The 24,956-nt window shown below is 38.4% G+C and overlaps 1 protein-coding gene across 16 annotated transcripts in view; it reads left to right on the plus strand.

Moving 5' to 3' along the window:
* Window positions 1–23,628, plus strand: part of NBEA (neurobeachin) — a 713,110-nt gene extending 689,482 nt beyond the window's left edge. For 12 of the 16 annotated variants that reach the window (XM_032294855.1, XM_032294861.1, XM_032294860.1 and 9 more), the window contains 8 exons: window positions 1,357–1,549; window positions 3,183–3,254; window positions 5,475–5,630; window positions 6,544–6,714; window positions 15,997–16,098; window positions 18,237–18,433; window positions 19,210–19,361; window positions 21,802–23,628. In XM_032294855.1, coding sequence (XP_032150746.1) covers window positions 1,357–1,549; window positions 3,183–3,254; window positions 5,475–5,630; window positions 6,544–6,714; window positions 15,997–16,098; window positions 18,237–18,433; window positions 19,210–19,361; window positions 21,802–21,892 — 1,134 coding nt within the window. In that variant the 3' untranslated portion in view covers window positions 21,893–23,628. The remainder of the gene's footprint in view (window positions 1–1,356; window positions 1,550–3,182; window positions 3,255–5,474; window positions 5,631–6,543; window positions 6,715–15,996; window positions 16,099–18,236; window positions 18,434–19,209; window positions 19,362–21,801) is intronic. The other 4 variants (XM_032294857.1, XM_032294862.1, XM_032294871.1 and 1 more) reach the window with 1 other exon arrangement.
* The last annotated feature ends 1,328 nt before the right edge of the window (window positions 23,629–24,956 follow it).

Genomic DNA, 24,956 nt, shown 5'->3' on the forward strand with positions numbered 1-24,956 from the left:
TTGGCACCAAGCTCAAGCTGTCGCTGTATAAACCCTCAGCCACACTGTAGGCGTAGAGATGTGGCCTTGGAGCCTCAAGCCCTATGATGAAGCATTTTTAATAAACTGTCCAGGAGAATATCTCTAACACTTTATCTTATGAAGTGCTTTGGCAGAAGAGTTTTACTCCCGTGTTAGTTTTCTGTGTTTCGTAATAATAATAAAAATATTTATCCTGGAGATATGCCCAGTCAGAATTCATTACTTTCCTAGGGGAAGTTGTTAGAGACTGAATTGGCATGAAACTGTTTATAAAGAAAATCTAAGCTTTCTAAGTTCATGTAGGAGAGAATTCATATATACTGCAAACCATTACAAAACATGTATGAAAGCTAAATAATGGTTATTTCCAGCTTCCCTATTTTATGTTTTAATATGGTGGTATTTGTAGTGTTTTGTAGGACTTACAGTATCTACTTTCTGTCAAGTCATATGCTAGATGTTTATAAAACAAAGGCTAAAAACAGAAAGAAGGAAACACATGGACACATGATGGGGAACAGCAGTGGGGCCTGTCCTGGAGGTGGGGGTGGAGAGAGGGGAGCATCAGGAAAAATGGCTAATGTATGTGGGGCTGAATACCTAGGCGATGGGTTGATCTGTGCAGCAAACCACCATGGCACACATTTGCCTGTGTAACAATCTGCATGTCCCGCACATGTATCCAGAAACTTAAAATAAAATAAAATAATTTAAGAAAAGAAGAAGAAATGCACTGGCCCTCAGTAAGCTCACAGCCTAGAAGGGAGAAACAAGACTTCAACCATAAACAGTCAGGGCCAGAGCAGAACGTGGGAAGCACTGCCAGGGAAGCGCTAGGGCTGCTTTATGGAGGCTACTATATTTTAATTATTTAGACTGTAGTCATGAGCCCAGATCAACCAGATAGAAGTGAAAATATTAGTTAATTCACTTTATATTTCATGTAATCAATGGGAGTCACTGATTTGACTAACTTTCCCACAAAACTGATTTTTAAACTGCACTGAGTAACTGTGTTATGTCATGTGGGTGTGTCTGTGAGCTAACTTTTCACTTTGCATTGTGGCGATATTTGAGTTGAGGCTGGTCTTTAATGATTCTGTGTCCCTGTATCAGTGACTTCACAGAATTCATGTTCTCTATTCTCTGTGCCACCCCCAAGTCAAAGATGCTCAATTTGGGGCAGACATTCACCAGTATGGAAGTGCAGGTGGCCTTTCCTCCTTGTGTGTGCTCGTGCTGGCCTTGTCTGCTTAACCTCATTCTCCCTAGACCATTCACTAACTGTGTTATTCCTTTTGTCTTCCTCTGTTCTCTTCCCTTTCTATTCAACAGTGTTTCCTTCCACAGAGTCCACTCATGTTTAAAGATCAGATGCAACAGGATGTGATAATGGTGCTGAAGTTTCCTTCAAATTCTCCGGTAACCCATGTCGCAGCCAACACCCTGCCCCACTTGACCATCCCTGCAGTGGTGACAGTGACTTGCAGCCGACTGTTTGCAGTGAATAGATGGCACAACACAGTAGGTATGTGTGCCTGAGCAAATCGCTTACTAAAGATTTCTTTAAAGCTACAATTAAATTAAGGTAAAAAAGTGTGCTGGGATTAGCTCATATGCCACATTATCTGAAAAAACAGCAGACTAAATAAATTGTCAAACCCAACTCAGTGACTCCTGCCTGTCTCCTTCATTTCTGCTTTATGTTAGTGCCGCATAGGATGCTTGGATCATAGTTAAGTACTCAATAGATATTTGGCAAATTGAAGCAGTTCTACCAATAATAAAGGTTCTCCTACTTTTTTCTGCCATTTCCTTCCTGCAAAAAATAAATATAAAAATTTAAAAATGCACCACACTTTTCTCCTATATCAAACAGAAGTGACTTTGAATCTGGGTTTCTGGATGCTGGCTTCAAATCCTGTTTCGTCTGCATCAGCAATTTATTTAGTAAATATTTGAATGACTATTATGTGTCAAGTAGTCCTAAGCACTGTATATACAGCAATAAACAGGACCAGCACCAGCTGTATCCTTGCAGAGCTTAGAATCTTTGCAAAAAGACAAAATCTAAATTGTCCAGTGATTTCACATTTCACGTTTCCTGCAAATTCATTCCTAAAAGTACCAGCCAGTACATCTTGAAGTGACATAATGTTGTAGCAAACATCTAGACATGTTAATGCTTAACCGTGGCAAAAGTGGATGTGACCAAATGATTTAATTGGCCCAGTTCACCACTCAAGATCTCCAAGAAAGCCAAAGACTCCCCCTGTCTCTGGAGTTGAATTGCTGAGCCATGCTGAAGTAAACTGAATCTTTCTATTCTACTGACCTCTACATTGCTTTAAAAAACACGGTGATTTGTACCATAGCTTTATCTCCTACGAGTTTCTAAGTGCCCCTATTTTAAGGTTATTGGTGATATTATCAACATAAGGTAACGCTACGTCCATTCAATCAGAGATAGACAGCAAAATTTATGACAGTATTATTCTCAGGAGGGAGCCTCTAGAAATGTTTTACATTGAGAAAAAAGACTATAAAGGACTAAATTTTTCTTTAAACTTGTTCAAAAGTGTTATATATATTATATAATCACATGTGAAAAACGATGACTAATGAACTTCATCAGGCCCTAAACATTAATCCTCAGAAAATAGCTTTTAGTGAGATTAAGATTTTAGGTGTGGCCCAATTTTATACCTTCAATTTACTTGTCATATGTTGAAAAAAAGTCCCCGTTGGATGGGAGCCCCAGCTTCCTCTGTCCTCACCAGGTGAGCTCAGGCTTATACCCATCCCTGCTTGGAAGCATAGCCCTTTCATTGATTTCAGGCTCATTGATTGCTCAGTGACCTTTGCTTTTTGATGGGTTCAATAAATGTTATGATCTTCTATTTATCCAGCTTTTTCTCATCATCAGAACAGAGATAAAACTTCTTCCAACCTTCTACATCTTAAGTGGAAACCTGAAGTCCCTGTTATGATTATTTTATAAGGCTATCTACAGAGACACATAGTATAACTGAATCATTCTTAGAACAATTAATTTTTAAGCAAATAACGTTTTGTAAAATCATCATAAAACACTGCCCATTAGGAAATTCCTCCTTTTCAAAAATTTTATGGTAGTTTTTCTCTCTTTTTTTAATCTTTAGGCCTTCGAGGAGCTCCAGGATACTCCTTGGATCAAGCCCACCATCTTCCCATTGAAATGGACCCTTTAATTGGTATGTTAATAAACAAGAATAAATTTTCATGGATGCCATCCACATATTCATATGTAGTTATTTTTCATAAAAGATGGTTGAATAATATTTTTCTTCCACAAGATTAATTTGCTAATAATATCAAATTATCATCAAGGAGCTGTGTAAATTATAATATGCCATATAAGAGCTTTGGCATTACAGGAATTGTTTCCTGATATTTTTGGAGGTCATTTAAGTTGCTTATAAATAAGGCAAATAATTCCAAACTGTATTTTCTTTCAGCCTAAAATGTTCTCTAACAGCTCAGTATTATTTAAAATATAAGGAATCAAAAAGATTATTAAAAGAAACTAATATGGAAGAACATCTTTTCTGGAAGTCTCTATCATTGAATTTTTTTAAGCGAACCTGTTTTAAAGCAAATGTTTCATAGGAATTACAAACTGATGAGCTATAACTCTTTGCAGCAGACATTCAAAATATTTTTAAAGAATCGTGTACATATTTACTAGCCATTTGATCCAGAGCTAGCCTCTTAGTCTTTCTAAGCCTTTCCAGTTTCATATCTGTAAGATGATTTTTAATAATGTTTGTTCTATCTAATTCATTGGATGATTAGTAAGATAAATTAGAAAAAAATTGAAAATGCTGCAAAAAATTATCAAGCTACATATTAAAAGTTACGGGGTTTTATTCTTAGTTTGTTTTTTTTTTTTTTTTTTTTTTTTTTTTTTTTTTGAGATGGAGTTTCACTGTGTCACCCAGGCTGGAGTGTAGTGGCACAATCTCGGCTCACTGCAACCTTCCCTTGCCGGGTTCAAGCAATTCTCCCCCTCAGCCTCCCGAGTAGTTGGAATTACATGCATGCATTGCTACGCCTGGCTCATTTTTCTATTTTTAGTAGAGATGGTTTCACCATGTTGGACAGGCTGGTTTGGAACTTCTGACCTCAAAGTGATCTGCCTGTCTCAGCCTCCCAAAGTGCTAGGATTACAGGCAGGAGCCACCACGCCCAGCCTCTTATTCTTAGATTCTAGCTTATCCTTCATCTTTGAACCCAGAAATAAGAAAAGATACAGACATTTCAATTAGGTACTTAAACCCCCTACACGAAATACCATTTACATGTCTTTGAGAGCTTCTAAGGTTTAGGATTAAGAATATTATTAGTCTAGTCTAGCTATTCCTCTGTCCAACAGACATTGGCAATGAAATATACAACTAGTGTGTAACCATGGAAAAATTAATAGGTCTATTCTAATTAGTCAAGGACCAGTTGTATAGTTTTCCAGAAACCTTTGGTTTTCTTTTGCTTACTGACTTTTTTGTATAATTTTTTTTATTGCTTACATTTTCCAGTAATTATTTTTATAGTATTAGTAGATAGCTACAAATAGTAGTACTTATATTTAATTGGTGTTAGAGAGCGGTGGTGGTGACCTACATCTGCATTTCTGTTTAAGAATTCAGCCAAGGAATTTATCCTGCAAGGATGGCGTGCAGTAAGGGACAAGCTGGCATGCAGACAGACACTGGGGAAATCAGATGGTGTCTCTGAGTTCCTGACTTTATTCAGATGCAATCCCAGGGCTCTACATGATTCTTTGTCTGCCTCTTTCCTCCCCAATCCCTCTCTCATCTTTTTTGTTCCTCTCCTCCCCTGCTAGCCCATTCTGGAAAGGCCTTCTGTCTGTTGACAAAGCAGGCCTGTAACGCTGCTGACCTGAAGCTCCCTGTGGGGCTGCCCACATAACAACATCCCTTGCTCAAATCTCTACCTTCCTTTTTCACAGGAATTATGAATACCATCAGAAAATGACAGACTGGAACAAATATTAAGATATATCTTCCTTAATAACATACTTCATACAATATTTACTTCTCATGTGATTCTTATAAACTAATGAACTTGGGCATAGTGAGCATCTAAAGAATTAAATGCATTAACATATTATGTTTTAAATTAATTATTTTGAATTCCTCATATTGTTTTTATTTATTGGTGGAGGGAGAACTGAAATTTCTGGCATAATTTTAAAATATGTAATATGGATCATAAATAATCATTGCTACAAAGGAAATTTACATTCCTCAAGGGAGAATCTTAATAGTCATGTACCATTAAAAAAACTATTTCTGGATAAATGAAGCATGAAAATGTTGTTTTCCTTCTATAAGCGCTTGGTGAAACTCATAATGGAATCTTTCTTCAAATGCTTTTTTTCCATTTATTTTTAGCCAATAATTCTGGTGTAAACAAAAGGCAGATCACAGACCTTGTCGACCAGAGTATACAAATCAATGCACATTGTTTTGTGGTGACAGCAGATAATCGCTATATTCTTATCTGTGGATTCTGGGATAAGAGCTTCAGAGTTTATTCTACAGAAACAGGTAATCCTAACTATGAAACACCATATTCTCTTCAAAATGACTCTTGTTAAAACCAAAGCTGAATATGAACTCATACTCAATAATGTAGGCATTTATATCATTTGTCAATATGAATAGTCAAGATTCAAATTAAATGTTCACATTGTAAGCAGAGTAACTGACTTCATCTATTCTGAATGAAGTATCTGACTTCATCTGTTCTAAACGTTAGCATGATCCCTGAGTTCACAGGACAAATGGGGCTATTGTTCCCTTCCCACAAATTCGTATACAGTAAAATATCCTAAAACTCCCCTTGATCTGACCCAAACCCTGAAGAGAAAAATCATGATTGTGTTATTTTATAAAGTCTTTTCCTTAAAAATCTCACGTGATGGTCAGGCACAGTGGATTATGCCTGTAATCCCAGCACTTTGGGAGGCAGAGGCCAGGGGATCACCTGAGGTTGGGAGTTCGAGACCAGCCTGACGAACATGGAGAAACCTCATCTTTACTAAAAAAAATACAACATTAGCCAGGCATGGTGATGCATGCCTGTAATCACAGCTACTCGGGAGGCTGAGGCAGGAGAATACTTGAACCTGGGAAGCGGAGATTGTGGTGAGCTGAGATCTTACCATTGCACTCTAGCCTGGGCAACAAGAACGAAACTCCGTCTCAAAAAAAAAAAAATCTTAGGTGACATTCTCTTATCAATTTTCAAAAGCAATGCAAGAAAGCAACCTGTAAGCAGATTTGGATAACGTTGTAACTTTACTGGCCTATAGATGGGCTTTTCATAAAACTGGCAAAATAAAATAAAAATGCAGTAAAATTTTTAAAAATCTGATAAAATAAAGTTATGCTTATTACTATTTGAAGAAAAAGATTAAATGAAGCAAAATTTAGCAAACCTATCATTTCTGTGTTACAGGGAAATTGACTCAGATTGTATTTGGCCATTGGGATGTGGTCACATGCTTGGCCAGGTCCGAGTCATACATTGGTGGGGACTGCTACATCGTGTCCGGATCTCGAGATGCCACCCTGCTGCTCTGGTACTGGAGTGGGCGGCACCATATCATAGGAGACAACCCTAATAGCAGTAAGTGTTTGTATAAAATTGTTCTGTCAAACTATAGTTTATTTTAAATATATTTTGCCTTTTAGTTTTTTCCTAAGGTGTAAGGATTATAAAATATGAAAGCTGAAGTGGCCAAAATCTGTATTGGAACGTAGCTATGTTCAAAGTATTAATATGAGCAGTACTATCACCTCTAACATGGAGAGACTTCCAGATTCCCCTCACTGATCCCCTCCCCAGATCCTCTGCTCAGCAACCCAGTCTCCAAATGTCCCTATCCTTCAGAAATTTTCTTCAACATCATCTAGTCCATTAAACCTCATATGATTTCTTTCAGCTGAAAATAATCGCTCCTTCTCTGAATTTTCAGAAGATTTTAACTGTGTCTCAGTCAGGGCACTAACCGCTATCTATCACATACTGTAGTAAATTTCTTCATTTATTCATTTAAAAACCAGTGAGTGAGTACCTCCTTCACATGAGGCATTGTGAGGGATGCAAAAATTGATTAAGACAGTTTTCTTGCTTGGGAGGATTCCTCAAGTGACTTTTATTCCACAGTGCACCCTAAGATATCCTATAGGAAGAAAGCGTCAGGGGAGTCTGGACTCCTTCATGAAATAATTTTGGAATATAGCTTATGCTCAAACTTTCTATATAAGCTCTGGAAGTCTTACACAAATAAATTGTTGATGCTTGTTTAATCCACAGCCTCTCAAACTTCTTTTTCCAAGGAAATTTTATTTATGTAGGAGCAGTTAGTTATTAGTTCTTGGACTGCTGTCCCAAGAAAACTCTAAAGTAGATAACGAGTGTCTGTCTTTCCATCTTAAGCTCCTGTCATAGCGGTATACATAATAGGTTTCCAATAGATCAGATGACTAAAGAGCTGGATAAGAGATTGCCTAGAAATAATTACTGCTTTTAATTACTAAACTTTCAATAATTCATTCAAATGCATGACTTTCCTGTCAAATATAGAAAGGTTTCTGTGAAGTGGTAATGGCAAGTACCCAAACCAGGATTATTCAGATTGTCAAATATAAACTGAAACATGAATTTGAGGAATACATATAACCCAACAGATAGAACAATTTTTTAGGAAACCTGTGCATCTACAACTAAAATGTTATAAGAGTAAACAAATCTGCAAGATGCCATGTTACATTGCTTGGCTGGCTGCTGCCTCTCTGGTCAGTTCCAACCTGTGAGACAGCTGGGGGTGGAAAGTGAATTGCACATCCACCCTTCATGTCCCACTTTGTCCCCTCAACTCTTATGCATTTTGACAGGAATACTGCAAAAGTAGGAAGTGGCTTTGGATGGATAGGAACAAAGGTCAATACAGGAGAGAATGGAGAAATATATTTGTATGAGAAGATAGTGGAAGATTGGATTAGATGTCCAAATGTTATGTGAAATTTTATTCCTGTTGCCCATAGCTAGAGTTGAACAGTGGGTGAAGAAACTAAATATGTTGTGAAATAAAATGTGCCTCTTGGCATAGCTACTGAACAAGAGAGTGTATATACACGAGTCTTATTCTAAATTTGAACAAGATGAGATCTTGATTTGAAGGAAAAGATATTCAATGTTGCTTCATTTCCAACCAGTTCAAATAGTTAGTTACCAATTCTTTGTTATTAACAAACATATCTAAATAGCAGTAAGATAATCTCCTTATTTGCTCTTTTTTAAAGCCATGTCCTTAAAAAATTTATTTTTAACAGAATTCTAGTATGTCTATGTATGCGTATATATATACGTGTGGATAAGCCATATGACCTACCAGTGATGGCTTTATTATTCTCAAGAATGGTACACTATCAGGTATATTTTATCTAAATATATGTTCACATATTTCCAAATTGCTTTTATTTCCATAATAGTGTAGCATTTCTTTTAAAATCTAACCAAGCAGCAGGTCCATGTAGTATCTTTCATATACACTGACAAAAAATTCGAAGTTATTAGAAAAAATTTAAAAGAACAGAATAGAGCTTTAAATCTAATTAACTACCATCTTCAAAATGACGCCCAGAAATGATGCAAGTGTTATTTCCAAAGAGGGGATTTGTTTCCTAAAAGCTGCCATCTGGTAACAGAGATAAGATGTTAATGTACTGCTAGGAGGTAAAGAATATTAAAGAAAAATATTAAATTATAGTAATTATCTGTGTTCACGACTCTTGTTTTCTAGTGATCTTTTAAACCAAAAAATGACTATCAATTGTAGCTTTCGTGCATGAGTTAGCAAGAAAAGTTAAATACAATAATATTTAAATTATTTAAAGTTCCTTACAACAGGAGCTATGTAAATACAAAATGCTTTTATACTACTTAAGAATGAAAATGTGGATATTATATTTGTTAAAAAGCAGCATCATATTTAAGTTTTAAGTAAGGACAGAATTATCTTAAAGATATGATGACAGATTATCAATATGTATTTTTCAGTATTACCTTCATCTATAGGAATTTATTTTTAGTCAAAGACTGTTGTCATCATTATGAACCTAAACCACTTCCATAGACTCCATTCTGTCAAGACTTCATTAGATATTTAATGTGAACATATGTAGAATGGTACATTAATAAGAGGGAAAAGTGCTCTTTTAGAATAAACAAGATAAGCACCTAAAGTATTAGTCAAGCAACAATATGTGTTGAGTGCCTACTGTGTGCCTGGCACTATCTCAGCAGCTGGGAATGCTGGGAAGTCACTGACTTTCTGGAGTTTACAAGAATCTACTTTTATACTAATCACAAACTGCTTCTCCTGCTTGGATATACTGAGGATGTCGAGTATTTGTTATGGGAATCATGAATTGTTATCGGATAATATTTTGTGGCATAAATACTTTGAACATCCATAAAATGCTTAACTTTACATCAAATAGATGATTATGGAAAAAAAAAAACTGGTTTTAGTTTTTTTCCATAAGGATGATCATAATAGTAAAAAAAAAAAAAAAAAAAAAAACACTCAGGTTTCGTATTGATTGAATGACCGATTTATGGCTCATTTATCTATTTAAAAAGCCAACCTAGTAGCACATACATGCCTGACTAGGGCAACCATCTATGTCGGTCTCTTCCCGCTTTTTTTCAGGCAGTCACCACACACACTGAATTGACTGTCATATCAGTGCTCCACCTGTGGTTTGACATAGCCATAGTCATTTCCATCAGAAAACTCACAATATGAAAAGAGATTTTTTTTCTGTTCCAGTTTAATCTACTCTAGCTTCCGATTCACAGGTCAGAGAAGCAGGCCATATGTGTTTTCTATCTCATAATACGTTGATACTCAAGACCAGAAAGCTAGTTGTCTCTAAATTTGTATCAAAGTGTGTGACACAATGCTCTTAGGTTTTGGAGGTTGAACGTATTAACCTATTCTTGAAGGGGGAAGTCCTAGCATGGAACATAATAACCTAGTAGCTGTCATGATGCAGGGATTGGCCTTGGTGTGGACATGAAACTGCTTTGTGTGTCAGCGAGGCCAAATCATACCTGTTTGTCACAGCATCATGAAATGATAGGATTTATCATTTAGCCTTACATGCACATCACCGAAATCTTCTCAAGATAAACTCAACTGACTTTAATATGTTTGTTTCTCTTGCACTCGTTATTATATTGTAATGGACAGCTCTATTAATTCCATGAAGAAAAAAATGTTATGTTTGTGAAATGTTTTAGGCAGGTATAGAAAGTATGTGTGGTTTTATTGTGTCAAATATATTGTTGTGACAAATGCAGACATCTCAGAAAGATTAGTCTTTTTCTAATCCTTTTGACCATGTGATGAATTGGTCGTAAAGAGAATGAATATCTATAAGCAGACTATTAGATACAGAGTTTCAGACCATAAAAGATATAAGCAAAGGCTACCTAGTGTAGGTTAGAGTCAAATTATCGTTGTTTTATTAATGTATTTTATAATAATATTTATTGTTATTCTTTCAAACTTGTGGCTTTGAACATAGAAATTATCTTGGAGACTTTAAATAGGTCCCTAACTAGATAACAGAATTGCAAAGATGTGAGGGACAGATGCTTTCATCTGAAACAGACTTTTACACAAATTCTGAAACTAATTTGGAAGTGATAAAAATTAATTTGCGCACTTTAATTGGAAGCAGCCTACTGCATGAATGAGAGCGGAGCCGAGCTGGCAATTTGTGCTAAAAGCTGATTGAATTTTTTGTCAGGTTGGTATCTTGGACTTGGCCGCTTATCCTCTTGAGCCTCTCTTTGCAATATATTACAACCCATCTCTGACTGGTGTTCTTTAAAAGGATCAATGCTATTCCTGTGGAATCCCTGGAGTCCAAAATTTCATTGATCTTGGGACTTGACATTTCTCATTACGTGCTATAGCTTCCAACAAGATAGTCACAAGAGAGGCAAGTTAACATTGTTGTCTCTTCAGCAGACACTCAGAATACATTGGGACCTCAGCTCAAAAGCCAATCTGCTTTTAAAGTATGTAGTTTTAATGTGTAGATCAGATATAAGGTGCTTTATAGTGAATTTGATATACATACACACAAAAATTTTTAAATCATAGCCATGTGAAACTTTGAAGAGGATTTACTGTTCATCTTTTCAATGCAAATCTACAAATATTCATTGGGTACTGTAGATAACACATTGTTATTATGCTCTTCCATCCTACCTTTTAAAAATAAGTCCTGTAGCTCATGTACAGGCATTATGCAGACTGTGAAAGGAGAAGCCAATTGCAAAGGAGACTCCAGCTGTGCACACACACCTTCTCTGGGCTCCCATTGTGTATGCCTCAGCTCTGGACGCTGACCCTCCTGCCAGCCACAACCTGTCACCAAACATCTGCCAAATCACATATTTCTCTTTGTTTGCATTCAGCCTTGTTTTAAAAAGACTATCCTGGTGCCCAGTTCCACAACTGTCACTAACTGGTGCTACTATAAGAAATGAAAGCATGGACAACGAATAGCACAGAGAATTGTAGAATATATTTAGATTTAGATACATTAGACAAGTTCATCTCACTTCTCAGAGCAAGGAATCTTAGCTAGGATTTAGAGTGTGTTAAAGAATCTTTTTAAGATCAGAGGAAGCATAGCTCCATATGCAGTAGTTCTCACCTTGCAGGGCTTGTCAAGGACCAAAAGGGAATGGATGTATTGAAACATCCATATCACAGAGCCCATTCTGTGGTAGACCACTCATTCGCTCCATCCCCCAGCCTAACACCAGGAGACTTTCCAGGGTTCCAGACTGAGAAGGGAGCTGCTTGCCACTCAGCCTCTACTTTTCCTTTCCCTGTACAGGACTAAGGCGTCAAGAAGGGTCCTGGGCCCAGGTTGGAAGCAATATATACAGAGTGACTAATGTGTTCTGATTAGAGGGCTTCGATTTCCAGAGCAGGGGGTGTCTGGGCTTTACGCAAAGCCCAGGTTCCTGAGGAAGGAGAGGTGGACGATACCATTAGTTGTTTTTAGAAGGTGAGCCCAGATCTAGGTCCTGTACTGTGACCTAGATCTGGGCTCAGGACTTCAAGAGAAGCAGTTGCCCTGCAGTGGCAGTGCTCCCAGAAAAATGTAGTCATTGTTATCTCAGAAGAGGAAAAAGAAGTTAAGAGTGAATGAATAAATGCTTCCACCATATCTATCTTCTATTCCTCACTGAGTACTCTGTGAGTACATAAGGAAATGAAAACATATCATGGGTGAATTTGACACTTTCCAACCCACAGAATGTTTTTATTTGCATTTATCTTGGGACCTTGGGAAATGCGGGAGCAAGCATATTTGGTATTCGGAACAGACCTCTACAGCACCCACCTGTGGCTGACAAGTTGGGGTCTTGATAAGGGACTCCTGACCGATACTGCTCTTCTCAGCTATCCCAGCAAATTTCTAACATAATATGTTGAAATAAATCTTGAAATCATAATAGTAATGAAACTGCCATACCCTTTGACTAAATTCCTTATTCTGGGATTTTAACTTTTAAAAGGTATCATATTTTATCTAAGTATAAACATGGTTTATACTTTTGCCATGGTTCTGCAGTGACTTCCCCAAGGTGAGAAAGAAAATCTAATGTCATACATCAGGAGGTTCATCAACTCACTGGGGAGCAGAGGTCTTAGCAACTCCACTGGCTTTGTTTAGTTCTAAATCAGAAGGACCACGGCGTCCCCTGCATATCAGTGTCCCACAAATGAGGTTTAAAATTAGAACCATGAGTTCTTTACTTTGACCATTTTCCCAAAAGCCAGAGACCGTCTCACTGAAAAACCTCTCCTTACCAGGTCTATGTGAACAGCAGCATCTAATACTAGTGTATTTTTTTCATCATCCGTTTTCATAATATTGAAATGAATTTTGATAAAAGGAGGATGGAATTTGTTTATTTTAGGCCTTTTAAATATTCAGAGTTTCCAAATGCATATCTATAAGGAATGTAAAAATTGGATGTGTTTGTTCTTTATCAGTTCTAGTCATTCCAGCACACAGCGAGTGCTTCTGTGGAGGCAGTGGTGGGGCTGAGGGCGATGGCAATGGCCCTCAGAGGGGCTGTCCACCTGCACCTCCCTCTGCACTGGGCCCTTTAACCCTGGGCTACATCAATCAACCATGATGTTACAGTGACAGAATATTCCCAAGATTTCAAATGATTGTTGGGTGTGTGACATCTGTCCCTAGCAACGAAATGAAATATAGGAAATAAGCTTTCCCCCTGCTGCAGGTTTCCCAACTCTGAAAGCCTGGAATGACATTTTATTTGCCTTTCACTTAAAGAAGGAAACGGTGCTTTCAGGGGCCCTAAACAATATCCCCTAATAGTTGAGTGCCACAGTTTATTCAGATGACCTAGGGAAATTGTAATGAAACAGATAAAACACTTTAAACTCTCTGAATCAGACACAAGCCTTTGAAAAACTCATTTCCTAGCAGGAAATGTATAACATGCATAAGAAATATTTTTATACATTTTTTCTCATTCTCTGCAATAGGACCAGATTGCTTTTTATTTTTTCTGTAGCACATTAGGGAAAGTGCTCAAAACTATTTATTTTATATAAATGAATTAAGTGTATTATTTCAGGGTTTTCCAATGTGCTAGTCTCTCCAAGATAAAATTATCATTTAGAAAAGTTAAAGCTGATATTACACATAAAATCTTACCAGTACTTTAAGATTTAATTTTTACGAATACATAATGGTTGTACATATTGATGAGATATGTTGATACAAGGATACAATGTGTAATGATCAAATCTGGGTAATTGGGATATCCAACCCCTCAAACGTTTATTATTTCCTTGCATTAGGAACATTCCAAATCTTCTCTTCTCGTTATTTTGAAATGTACAATAAATTGTTAGCTGTAGTCACAGTTAGCTGTAGGAATGCTATCTTATTCCTTCTAACTGTATCTACCTAACTGTGTTGTTTCACCCATTAACCAACCCCTCCCCACCACCCTTGCCGGCCTCCGGCAACCACCATTCTGTTTATTCCCTCTGCGAGATCAATTTCTTCAGCTCCTGCATATAAGTAAGAACGTGGGACAGTTGTCTTTCTGTGCCTGGCTTATTTCACTTAACCTGATGTCCTTGGGTTCCATCTGTGCTGTTGCAAATGACATGATTTCTTTTTTTTTTTAATAGCAGAATAATATTCTATTAGGTAAATATGCCTCATTTTCTTTATCTTTTCATTATTTGTTGGACACTTAGGTTGATTCCATACCTGAGTTATTGTGAATAGTGCTGCAGTAAACATGGGGGTGCAGATGTCTCTTTGATATGCTGATTTCCTTTCTTTTGAGAACTCTTCTCAATGCTTAAAGCTTATGATACCAGGGAGCCCAGAGCATCTTTGAAACATTTTTTTTTTCTTTTTCACCTTTTTCCTGCAGTGTAAAACATAATTTTATAAATGGTATAAATGTGTTTCAGACAAATCCAGGACTGCTGACATTATAAATGGCCACTCTACCAATAGTGAAAACGCATTTAAGCAATATCCATGCATTTAGAAGAAGATGGCAAAGTAGCGTGAGCTGCTGTTCCCCTTCTCCCGCACTCTATCTATCAGATGCCTCAAAAGCAAAATTGGAGCTGATGGGTCTGAAAAAAATTAAATAAAACTGAGAAATCCCTGGGGAGACAGAAGATAGGCAGCTCTTAAGGAAGGGGCTCTTGGCAGACCGCAGTGGAAGATGTGGGGCACCTTACTAGGTCAGGCCTTGTCGTTATGCACTTTCCTTGTGAACTTTCTGTGGCTTCCCTCTTGCCACTGTGGGCAGAGAACTAGAGCAGCAGCCCAGCTGGCCAGCACCCAGGGGTCCCATCAGTGCCAAAGAAGGGGCTATCCAGGGGGAGGTGCCTCTGCCAGCCCTGGAACCTTCAGCTTCCCCTAACCCCAGTGAGGGCCAGGAGTTCAACCTAGGAGGCAGCTCTGGGAAAGAGGGGCGCCAAGACCAAAATATGGGGTGTTTCTCGGAGAGACAAGATGGGGGGCTGGGGGTGGTTATCCCCCAAAAATAGGAATTCACAGAGAAAAACAGGCAAGCATGCAAAGAACACAAGTGCCAGAAAAGAAAGATCACAAACTAAACAGCCTATATGGGTGATGCAGAGTAAGCTCATTTCCTTTCAGTAAAAGAAGAGAAAAATGTAGAACTTCATACAAAAGGCATAATATTCTCTAAGTCATTCAGTTTATGAAAGCAGTTAGCAGTGAAAATGCTTCGGGGATGTAATTCAGCTGGACTTTTTAGCTAAGTTTGCACTGATAAAGTGAAATGGGTTCAATTCCAGCACATAGCTGTATGAACTTGGGCAAGTTCAATTACCATGCAAAGCCTTGGATTTCTAGGCTATAGACTAAGGATTGTAAGAGTACCTACCTCATAGGTAAGTAACACAGATAAATGACTTATCAGACGTTGTGCCATTTCTTAACAATAATGGAAGAAAAAGAATACTCATTACCATTCTCATCATGTTCTAACCATGTCACGTTTGTTAACTTGTCGACAAGATTACAGGACAAGTTAACATACATGATATGCTTAGAACGTGATGACAGTATATATAAACAGCATGTGTCATAGGTTCACTAGTTATGTGCATTTCACGGAAGAGGAGAGCAGATAGGTTAAGAACCCACTCATGGTCACACAGCTTAATAATAATGCCTTAATAAACACAGTACGTTTCTGAAAGTTGCATTGCTGGTGTAGCCCTCTGCCCTTGCCGTTGGTCCATGGTGCCTCACTGCTGCTGTTTTCTTGCAGGTGACTATCCTGCACCAAGAGCCGTCCTCACAGGCCATGACCATGAAGTTGTCTGTGTTTCTGTCTGTGCAGAACTTGGGCTTGTTATCAGTGGTGCTAAAGGTCAGAAGTCATTTCTTTCATTTCAAATATTTAGAAAATGATCGTTTTCTCACACCATGACTGTAGACGAATGGTATCCCGAAGTTATTTGCAGACGTTTAGTTTTATGATTAATATTTACTAGCACTAATACAAAATACGTGTAAATTTTTATGTAGTATTTTGTGGTCAACGGCAATCTAACCAGAACACTGATAAATTAAATTACAGTATATTTATGTGATGCAGCCATTATAAAGGACATTTGAAAGACAAAGGGAACATATCCCTGATGGAGTGGGGGAGGTGGGGGGTCAGATCACTCATGAGACACAGCCTTGGACCCCCTCCCTCTGCAAGTCCCTTTCTTTATAAGGCCAGGGGCTGTGTAGAGGTTGATGGAAAGGAGATAAAGATTACTTGGTTCTTTGGAGGTTTTGCTTTTGTTTTGTTTTTGAGTTACAGTTTCACTCTTGTTGCCCAGTCTGGAGTGCAATGGCATGATCTCGGCTCACTACAACCTCCACCTCCTGGGTTCAAGTGATTCTCCTGCCTCAGCCTCCCAAGTAGCTGGGATTACAGGCACCCTCCACCACACCTGGCTAATTTTTGTAATTTTAGTAGAAGAGGGGTTTTACCATGTTGGCCAGGCTGGCCTCCAACTCCTGACTTCAGGTGATCCACCCACCTCAGCCTTCCAACGTACTGGGATTACAAGCATGAGCCACCGTGCCCAGCCTCTTTGGAGTTTTTGTAGAAGACAGTTTGTTTCAGGAAGTCAGGGAACTTACGTCTCAGTGGGAAGACTCCCAGGCAGAAAGGAGCCTGAGGCTTGGAAAACTGAAAGGAGCTCTGGGGGCTAGAGTGTCACCATAGTCACAACCTGGAGGACTGAGAAAGCCGGAGGGATGGGAGGGGCCCGGGCCACAGCATTTGCAATTTTTTTTTTTTTATGACAATAGTAGGAAACCATTGAAGTTTTTTAATCAAGGTGATGAAGATAGTCAGGTTTGGTCCTTAGAGCTCATTTCAGCTGTTCTACAGAGAACCCATGGAGTCTGAAGGCTCACACTATGTTTTTAAAATATTGGTATCTAAGAATAATTAACCCAGAAATGGACATATAGGAAATTTTCGGTCTTTTAATTTTAAAAAGTAATAATATGTGTAATACCATTTTACCCTGTGAAGTTTAAAAAAAAAAAAAAAGGAAAATAAGTAACACGTAGTAGGCACAAAGAAAGAAACATTTCCTACAGGTGGTGGTGATGTTAGAGATGGTTGCTGGTTTTTTCCTGATTTTCTATAGGGCAAGTCTATTACTTTAGTAATTAGGAAAAAATTTAATAATGTCGCTTGCTTTGTAGAACATGTGTCTATTCAGATCAATTGAAAAATAAACATGTAATTCCTATACTGTTTTGTGGAGATCTTTTTGGGACAATGGAATAGATATATAATACCAAACTATATTAACCAATTTTTGTGAATTGATCAGTGAATGTTTTACCTTATCAAGACGGCTTTATAAGGGCAAAGAAACCCAGACACAATTGGAGCCAAATGTCACTCTTTACCCTCCATTCACACGCTTGCCTCACTGTTCATTTATTTGAAAGACAAAATATGTTTCTGTAGGCTGAATTACTTAATAAGTTTTCTCAATTTTGCTTTTACATTTTACGTATAAAATACAGAAAAAGGTAAAATGTACTTGACGGTAATGCATTTGTGTGGTACAATGCATAAAATTTTGCTTCTACTTGAGAAAATGAGCAGCTGTTTTGATAATTCTATTAAACTTTCAAGGAAAGTTTCTAAAAGCATATTATGAGAAAATGTCTGGCACATGAAGTCTTTCATTCTCATATAATCTGTGAACTGTATCATTTTATTATGAATATTACCTGATAAAGGAAAAGATCAAGTATTTACCTGGTGAAAAAGTTTGCAGCGTGAGTGTGGTATACAACAGGCACTCTGGCTTTGCTCTGTTTACATGTAAGAGCAGCGCTTGGCCTGGCCAGCGTGCCTCTTTCCTTTCTGTCTTCTTTCATCAGATCTGAGTGCACACCCAGGGAGGTTTTCAGGTTGGTGGGAGCTGGTGTGTCGTTTGTCATCCCCAACTGACCCTGGGCATTAATGTCCTCACTTTGCAGAGGGCCCTTGCCTTGTCCACACCATCACTGGAGATTTGCTGAGAGCCCTTGAAGGACCAGAAAACTGCTTATTTCCACGTTTGATTTCCGTCTCCAGCGAAGGCCACTGTATCATATACTATGAACGAGGGCGATTCAGCAATTTCAGCATTAATGGGAAACTTTTGGCTCAAATGGAGATCAATGATTCAACACGGGTAAATCTGCATACTTCGTGCTAAGTAGGACTGAAGCCAAGAGATTAAAGATTGATTGTTTTACATTAAATAATTCATAATAGAATTTCTGTGCTATCCAGATAAATGTGTTCTGGTTTAAAAGTATACAATTTCATGTGGACTGATACTTTAAACAAACCCAAAGTTCATTTAATTGTAAGTAATTAACCCAGTGAGTTAGACTTCAGAAATGATAGCTGTTGTTTGATTAAAGCTTAGGCCCTTAGGAGATTTCTTAAAGCTCCTTTTATAATTGTTTCAGCGCTGCACCCTCACAACATTAAAAGTGAGTTTATTTTCAAAGATTTCTATCTTTAGAACCCTAAACAAAAATTACATATACCCATTTACCCTTCATTCACAAATAAATTATAATTGCTGGTTTGTCATTATTAAACTCTGTTTTGAAATATGCTTCTTCCGTTTGTTCTAAAATGCTCTGCAATGTTAATAGTCAGCATTTAACCAAACATGTTAATGTTCAAGTCCTTCCTCGATTAAGTTAATAATATTCTCTTGGGAATTTAATCTTGGTTTCAATAAGATCTTTTGTATATGTAAGAACTTTGCTGAATTCCACATTAGAAATTCTGTGGATTGAACTTGAGAAAAGTTGGAGAAATGACTAACAGTAGACAGTAATGACAAAGGATCTGGACAGAGTGCTTTTCAGTAGTGACAGTTGGCTATTTAGGAAAAATTGAGAGAAATGGTTGTTGTGTTTTTTGTTTTGTTTTGTTTTATCTTTTCTGAAGGCCATTCTCCTGAGCAGTGATGGCCAGAACCTGGTCACCGGAGGGGACAATGGGGTGGTGGAGGTCTGGCAGGCCTGTGACTTCAAGCAACTGTACATTTACCCTGGATGTGATGCTGGCATTAGAGCAATGGACTTGTCCCATGACCAGAGGTGAGCTGCATCAAGGACAAGTGTTATCACTGAGAGCTGTCATTGAAGGTGCTCTTCATTCTACCAAGGGTGAATTGCGCTGTGAGTGCAATTCCAGCATCCAGATGAAAGAAAGACTGGCAAAGAAAAGGGGAAAACGAGGGGCGAATAAGTATTCTAGTAAGAGGGAAACACAGGAAGAGAATAAGAAGGAAAAAAATAAATGGATCTGATGAAGAACGGGGGCCTCCAGACAAGTTTTAAGGGCCCAAGACATAGAACTTACTCCCACCAAGTTCCCTTTTCTCAGATCCTTGCCTAGTCTCAGACAGGCCACCCTGGCTTGTATGATGTGAGGAAAACACATATTTTTCAGCAGAGGTGGGATTCAGTGTGAGACCTGCTTCTAGCCAACCAGTTTCCAGCAAAGCACATAGTGTGGGCTGCAGCTGGCCTCTCTTTCAACAGCACGTGTCCCTCACGCATTGCCCAGAACACTCTTTTACCCCCACGTTATTTACCTGTTTCTCATTTGTGTTATTTTGGTTTATTGTATGTATTTCCCTAAAACACTTTAATCCTTTAATCCAACTCTTTCTTGGAAAGAGTCGATATGAATATTAATCAATTAATAATGATTTTCCATTGTTCTTCAATTTGCAAAAGGATTTTATTGTTTTCTAAAATCTGTCTTTGGGTTTCTTATAAAATGAAAATAATATTAGAAATATAAAGTACCTAAGCCTTTAAATATAAAGTTCCTTCAAAATATAAAGTCCCTCAGCCTTTAAAATAAACTACAACCCTATAATCTGAATATGGCATGTAATTTCTAATTTTTGCTATTTAGCAGAAATAAGAAAACCTTGTTAATTCATGTTTTTCCCAACTACATGTAATATTCCTTATAATATTGATTTTAAAATATTTTAAATATTAAGACGTATAATAAAGTTAATGAAGCATCTTCACAGTATAATAAAATGGTATTGAAGTCACTGGGAAAAACGCTGTAAGCTAATTTAGTCTGCAAAAGGATGTTTGGTCTGAGCCCAGACTGTTTCTAAAGAAAGTTTAGGGTTAGTATTGGAATATCCCAAAATGTTGCAGTCCATACTTACAAATAAATGGGAATGGTTTATTGTGTTATTATTTGTATATATGTGTGTTTCCAGATTGTTTGGAGTGATTTGTGTTTGTAAGTAGTTTCAATATTTCTCTGATATTCTTACTCTGAGAATAATATACTCTGATATTATTTGTGTATTCATTTTGCTGCCATCATCATAGGTTGAGTACAATGCAAAGCACTAAGGATCCACAACAAGAAACTAACCCCAGAGAGCTCAGATCCTCATAATAATTGCATATGAGGGCACCAGGAGCAGAGTAACAGAAGAAGGAAGGGACGAACTCTTCTCAAGGGCCGGGGAGGGCAGGACAGACTTCAGAAGATGCTCATCCATTCACCAGGCATGCACAGAGAGGGTGGATGAATGAGCATATTCAAAGTCGCAATAGTATTAGGGTTTCTCCAGATGGAGGGGGGAAGACACTAAGTTTCTATTTGTATTTTAATCTCACCCTTGGTTTTGATTATTTTGTTTTATAATGAGGAATGTATGCATATAAATTATAAATTGATAAATATATATTGGGGATTATACTCAAAAGGTATTTATTGGATGAGTTGTCTAATCAAAAGTGAAGCCACTCTTCACATAGACAGAAATTCTGAAACTCACCTACATTCGGTCAGTGGCAGCGGGACTGGGGAAGGAACATCTCTGAGAAAGAAGCCTCAGAGCTGAAGGGCTGATCAGTTAGGAGGGAGAGGGAGAGGAGACAAGGGCAACTAACCAGCAAAAGACCAGCAAGGTCAGAAGGTACCAGTGATTCATGGCGGACATGTTGAATCTGAGGGTTTTGTGACACAGCCTGGCAGTGACCTCCAACTGGTAATGAGAAATCAGTGTCTGGGGCTTCAGAAAGAGACATCATTGCATTTACATCCAGGGACAGTGTGGAATGAGAGGGCAAGAGGTGGAGTGATTCAAGGGGGCAAAGAAAAGAAAGGTCAGAGAAACAGGAAGAAACACCAGATACCCTCAGAGAATCCAATAGATGTCCAAAGCACGGCAGCGGACAGGCACAAGTGTGATTGCTGAGAGAAATGGGGCACCCAGCGGAGGCTGGAAATTTGGTTCTGTGGGCTCTCATGCTCTGCAGCAGAGCTGCCTGTGCAGGCATGTGCAGGCTAACTATGCTCCTCCCAGCAGAACCGAGAAGAAATTTCAGTCCTACTTCCTTGAACACAAAATTAAGGCTCGGCAAACTTTGAAATCATGATATTGCCTAGTGTAAAATGCCAAATTTTGAGACTGCGATGCTGTGTAGTGTAAAAATAGCAACCACAGGAATGATTTTATATCACTCTTACCTGCTGTTTCTGCTTTTCCAGGACTCTGATCACTGGCATGGCTTCTGGTAGCATTGTAGCTTTTAATATAGATTTTAATCGGTGGCATTATGAGCATCAGAACAGATACTGAAGACAAAGGAAGAACCAAAAGCCGAGTTAAAGCTGAGAGCACAAGTGCTGCGTGGAAAGGCAATATCTCTGGTGGAAAAAACTCGTCTACATCGACCTCCGTTTGTACATTCCATCACACCCAGCAATAGCTGTACATTGTAGTCAGCAACCATTTTACTTTGTGTGTTTTTTCACGACCGAACACCAGCTGCTATCAAGCAAGCTTATATCATGTAAATTATATGAATTAGGAGATGTTTTGGTAATTATTTCATATATTGTTGTTTCTTGAGAAAAGGTTGTAGGATGTGTCACAAGAGACTTTTGACAATTCTGAGGAACCTTGTGTCCAGCTGTTACAAAGTTTAAGCTTTGAACCTAACCTGCATCCCATTTCCAGCCTCTTTTCAAGCTGAGAAAAAAAAAAAAAAAAACACGTTTGATACTTTGTACATCAGATGCATCTTATTTAAAAGGGATACTTTTGTAAAAGTAAAACCTTGTATAAAGAACAAAATGTTTCTTAATTTTATTGTGGAGTTACAACTTGCATGTTCTTTACTCCCGATGGCTTGAGGGAACAGGTGCATTCACACTATGAAACAGAAAGATCTGTCCAAGGACACAGCTTGTATGAAAGGGTTGAATTTGGGCTCCATCAGTAATTTTTGACATTTTCACCAGAATATAGTTTGCACTTTTTAATCTAAATTCATCCCTTCTGAGTGAAATTTGGTCATAAAGCATTTGGATACTAAGCCATTATTTGCCATTTGGGGTACTTTATACAAAGAAAATTCAGCCCTACCTTGCATAATTTGAAGACACAGCAGAAAGGGGGCTTAGGGATGAGGTCCTGGTTTTTCTTGTATAGATAGGAGTCATGAGCGTTAGTTTGTAGTAATAACTTCCCAGCACTTCCAGAGTCATCCCACTGGCTTGGTGTGTATACATTAGGGGAGGATAATCTGATGCTAACTTTTTTTTCTCTCTTTGGTTCTTGAATAGCTTAGTTTCTTTAATAACAAGTCAGACTTTATTACAACAATAACTGAAGTTATTCTTTTAGGTTCTCGTGAAATTCTCACCTAAAGCCACATTCTTAGCCTAAGGCGCTTCGTCTTTTATGATATAAAATGATGGCTATCAAATGATTTTCCATACATTGTACTGATCAAGTTATACACCCAGGGGTATATACACTTTCTTCATGTTTCTTCTTTGTATATTTGGTGACTGTATCGTCATAGATGTACATATTGTGTCGGTAGGGCTATGAGGCATGTTACAGGAATGTAATTTTCTCAGAATTTACACTCACTTGCAGTCATTTATTTAAAAAGATAAAACAAGATAATGGGTTCTTTGTATTGGCACTTTGCACCAGAAACATATCATTATTTATTGATGTGATTACTTATTTGTTATCCACCTTGTACTAGTAAGTTTTAGCACTGAATTCCTTCTTCATTGTTGTTTGTATTTATGAAATTCTGAAATTATGGGGAATCAGCATAATGATTAAGTTATTCATCACCAGGCTGTAAGCAATATCTTGAGTTTGTAGCTTAGAATTGGGAGGATACTGAACATCTGGAAGACAAGTTCATTTCATCTTGAGATCATGGTGAAATATTTTGGATATATAAATTCCTTAAGCTATTGTAACCATGTTTTATTGCAAAGATGTAAAATATGCCAGATGTGTGTGAGTTGGAAATCAAAAAAAGAAAAATAAAATATGCAAAGAATTCACGGATTGTTTCACATTTCATTGGACACGTCACTAGCATGCTTCCATTGTGTTGTCATACAGGTTTAAGAAGTCATCATCATCTGAGGTAGAGGCCTACAGCATCTAAAAACATGAAATCGAGTCCTGATGAGGTGCTGCAATTTGCTGAAACCTAAGCTGCTCTACCGGGCCATCTGGCAGGGATTTGAGGCAACAGTGAGCATAAGGAAACAGCCCTCATTGTCTATTCCACATAATCCACTTTCGGAATTGTCTTTATTTTATTTAAAAGGAACTTACTAGTGAAGGTTATAATAGCTCCTTTTATGAGTGTTATCACATAATGCCTTTTTCATTTGAAACCGCACCTTCTAGAACTCATCAGCAACCAGGCATGGCACAGGCAGGGACCGAGGACCTGAAGAGGCTGAGCAGCTGTTAGCAAGAGCAGCCTCAAGTGGGCTGAGGGGACTTTGGTCATACAGATCGGCATGGGTGGTTGGGGCAGCGGCCCAGACAGGCCCGAGAATGACAGACTGCAGGCCGTGCTTCCATCTGCATTCCCAGGATGAAAGGACAGACCCAACAGTAGCCTGAGGAAGGCTTGCTGCTCTTACTCTCCATTTTATCCCCAAGCCAGAAACCTGTCAGTCATCAGCCTGGCTGGCTGCCTCACTCAGCTCTCCTTGCAGCCTACCAGGCACTCCAGCCGACTGATCACTACCTAAAGTGTCTTTTGAAACTGCCCGCCCTTTCCAGCACTGTCATCTGGACTGTCCGAAAATCTCCTGACCTCTGACCTCCCATCCATGCTCCGCCCTGCTGTGGAGGCACCTATCCAGTCATCTTCCTCCCTGCCACCCCAAGCCCCCAGCACCCCCAGCACTCCTCAGCACTTTGAAAAACTAATACCAATGGCTTAAAATGGTATTCTTAAACTCTGGCGAGTTGAAAATCACCTGGGGAGCTTATTTTAAAAGCAGAATCTAGAGTGCTACTGCCCCCATCCCAGGCAGTTCTTGCACACCTTTTCAATAACACTGACTTAAGGGATAAAACCCAAGCTCAGTAAAGTGCAGAAGTCCTTCAGGAACAACCCCCAGCAGCCAACACCCCTGGTAAACCCGCCTATTTGCAAGTCCCTGAGACCTGTCTTGCACCTGAGTCCCTAAGGTTCCTCCTGCTGGGGGCCAGCCTCTGCCTGTGACACTCGCCTGCTTCCTTGTTGCAGTTTGACCTAAACCAGTCTGGTCATGCACAATCTTTTTTGGCAGGTAAAGGCAGCCCTCAAAACACCACATCTTCACCATTTTATGATAAAATTTTTAGAACCAGTTTCTGCCATGTG

The sequence above is a fragment of the Sapajus apella genome, unplaced genomic scaffold, assembly GCF_009761245.1.
Source record: "Sapajus apella isolate SASKATOON/1434 unplaced genomic scaffold, GSC_monkey_1.0 scaffold32, whole genome shotgun sequence".
Taxonomy (NCBI): Eukaryota; Metazoa; Chordata; class Mammalia; order Primates; family Cebidae; genus Sapajus; species Sapajus apella.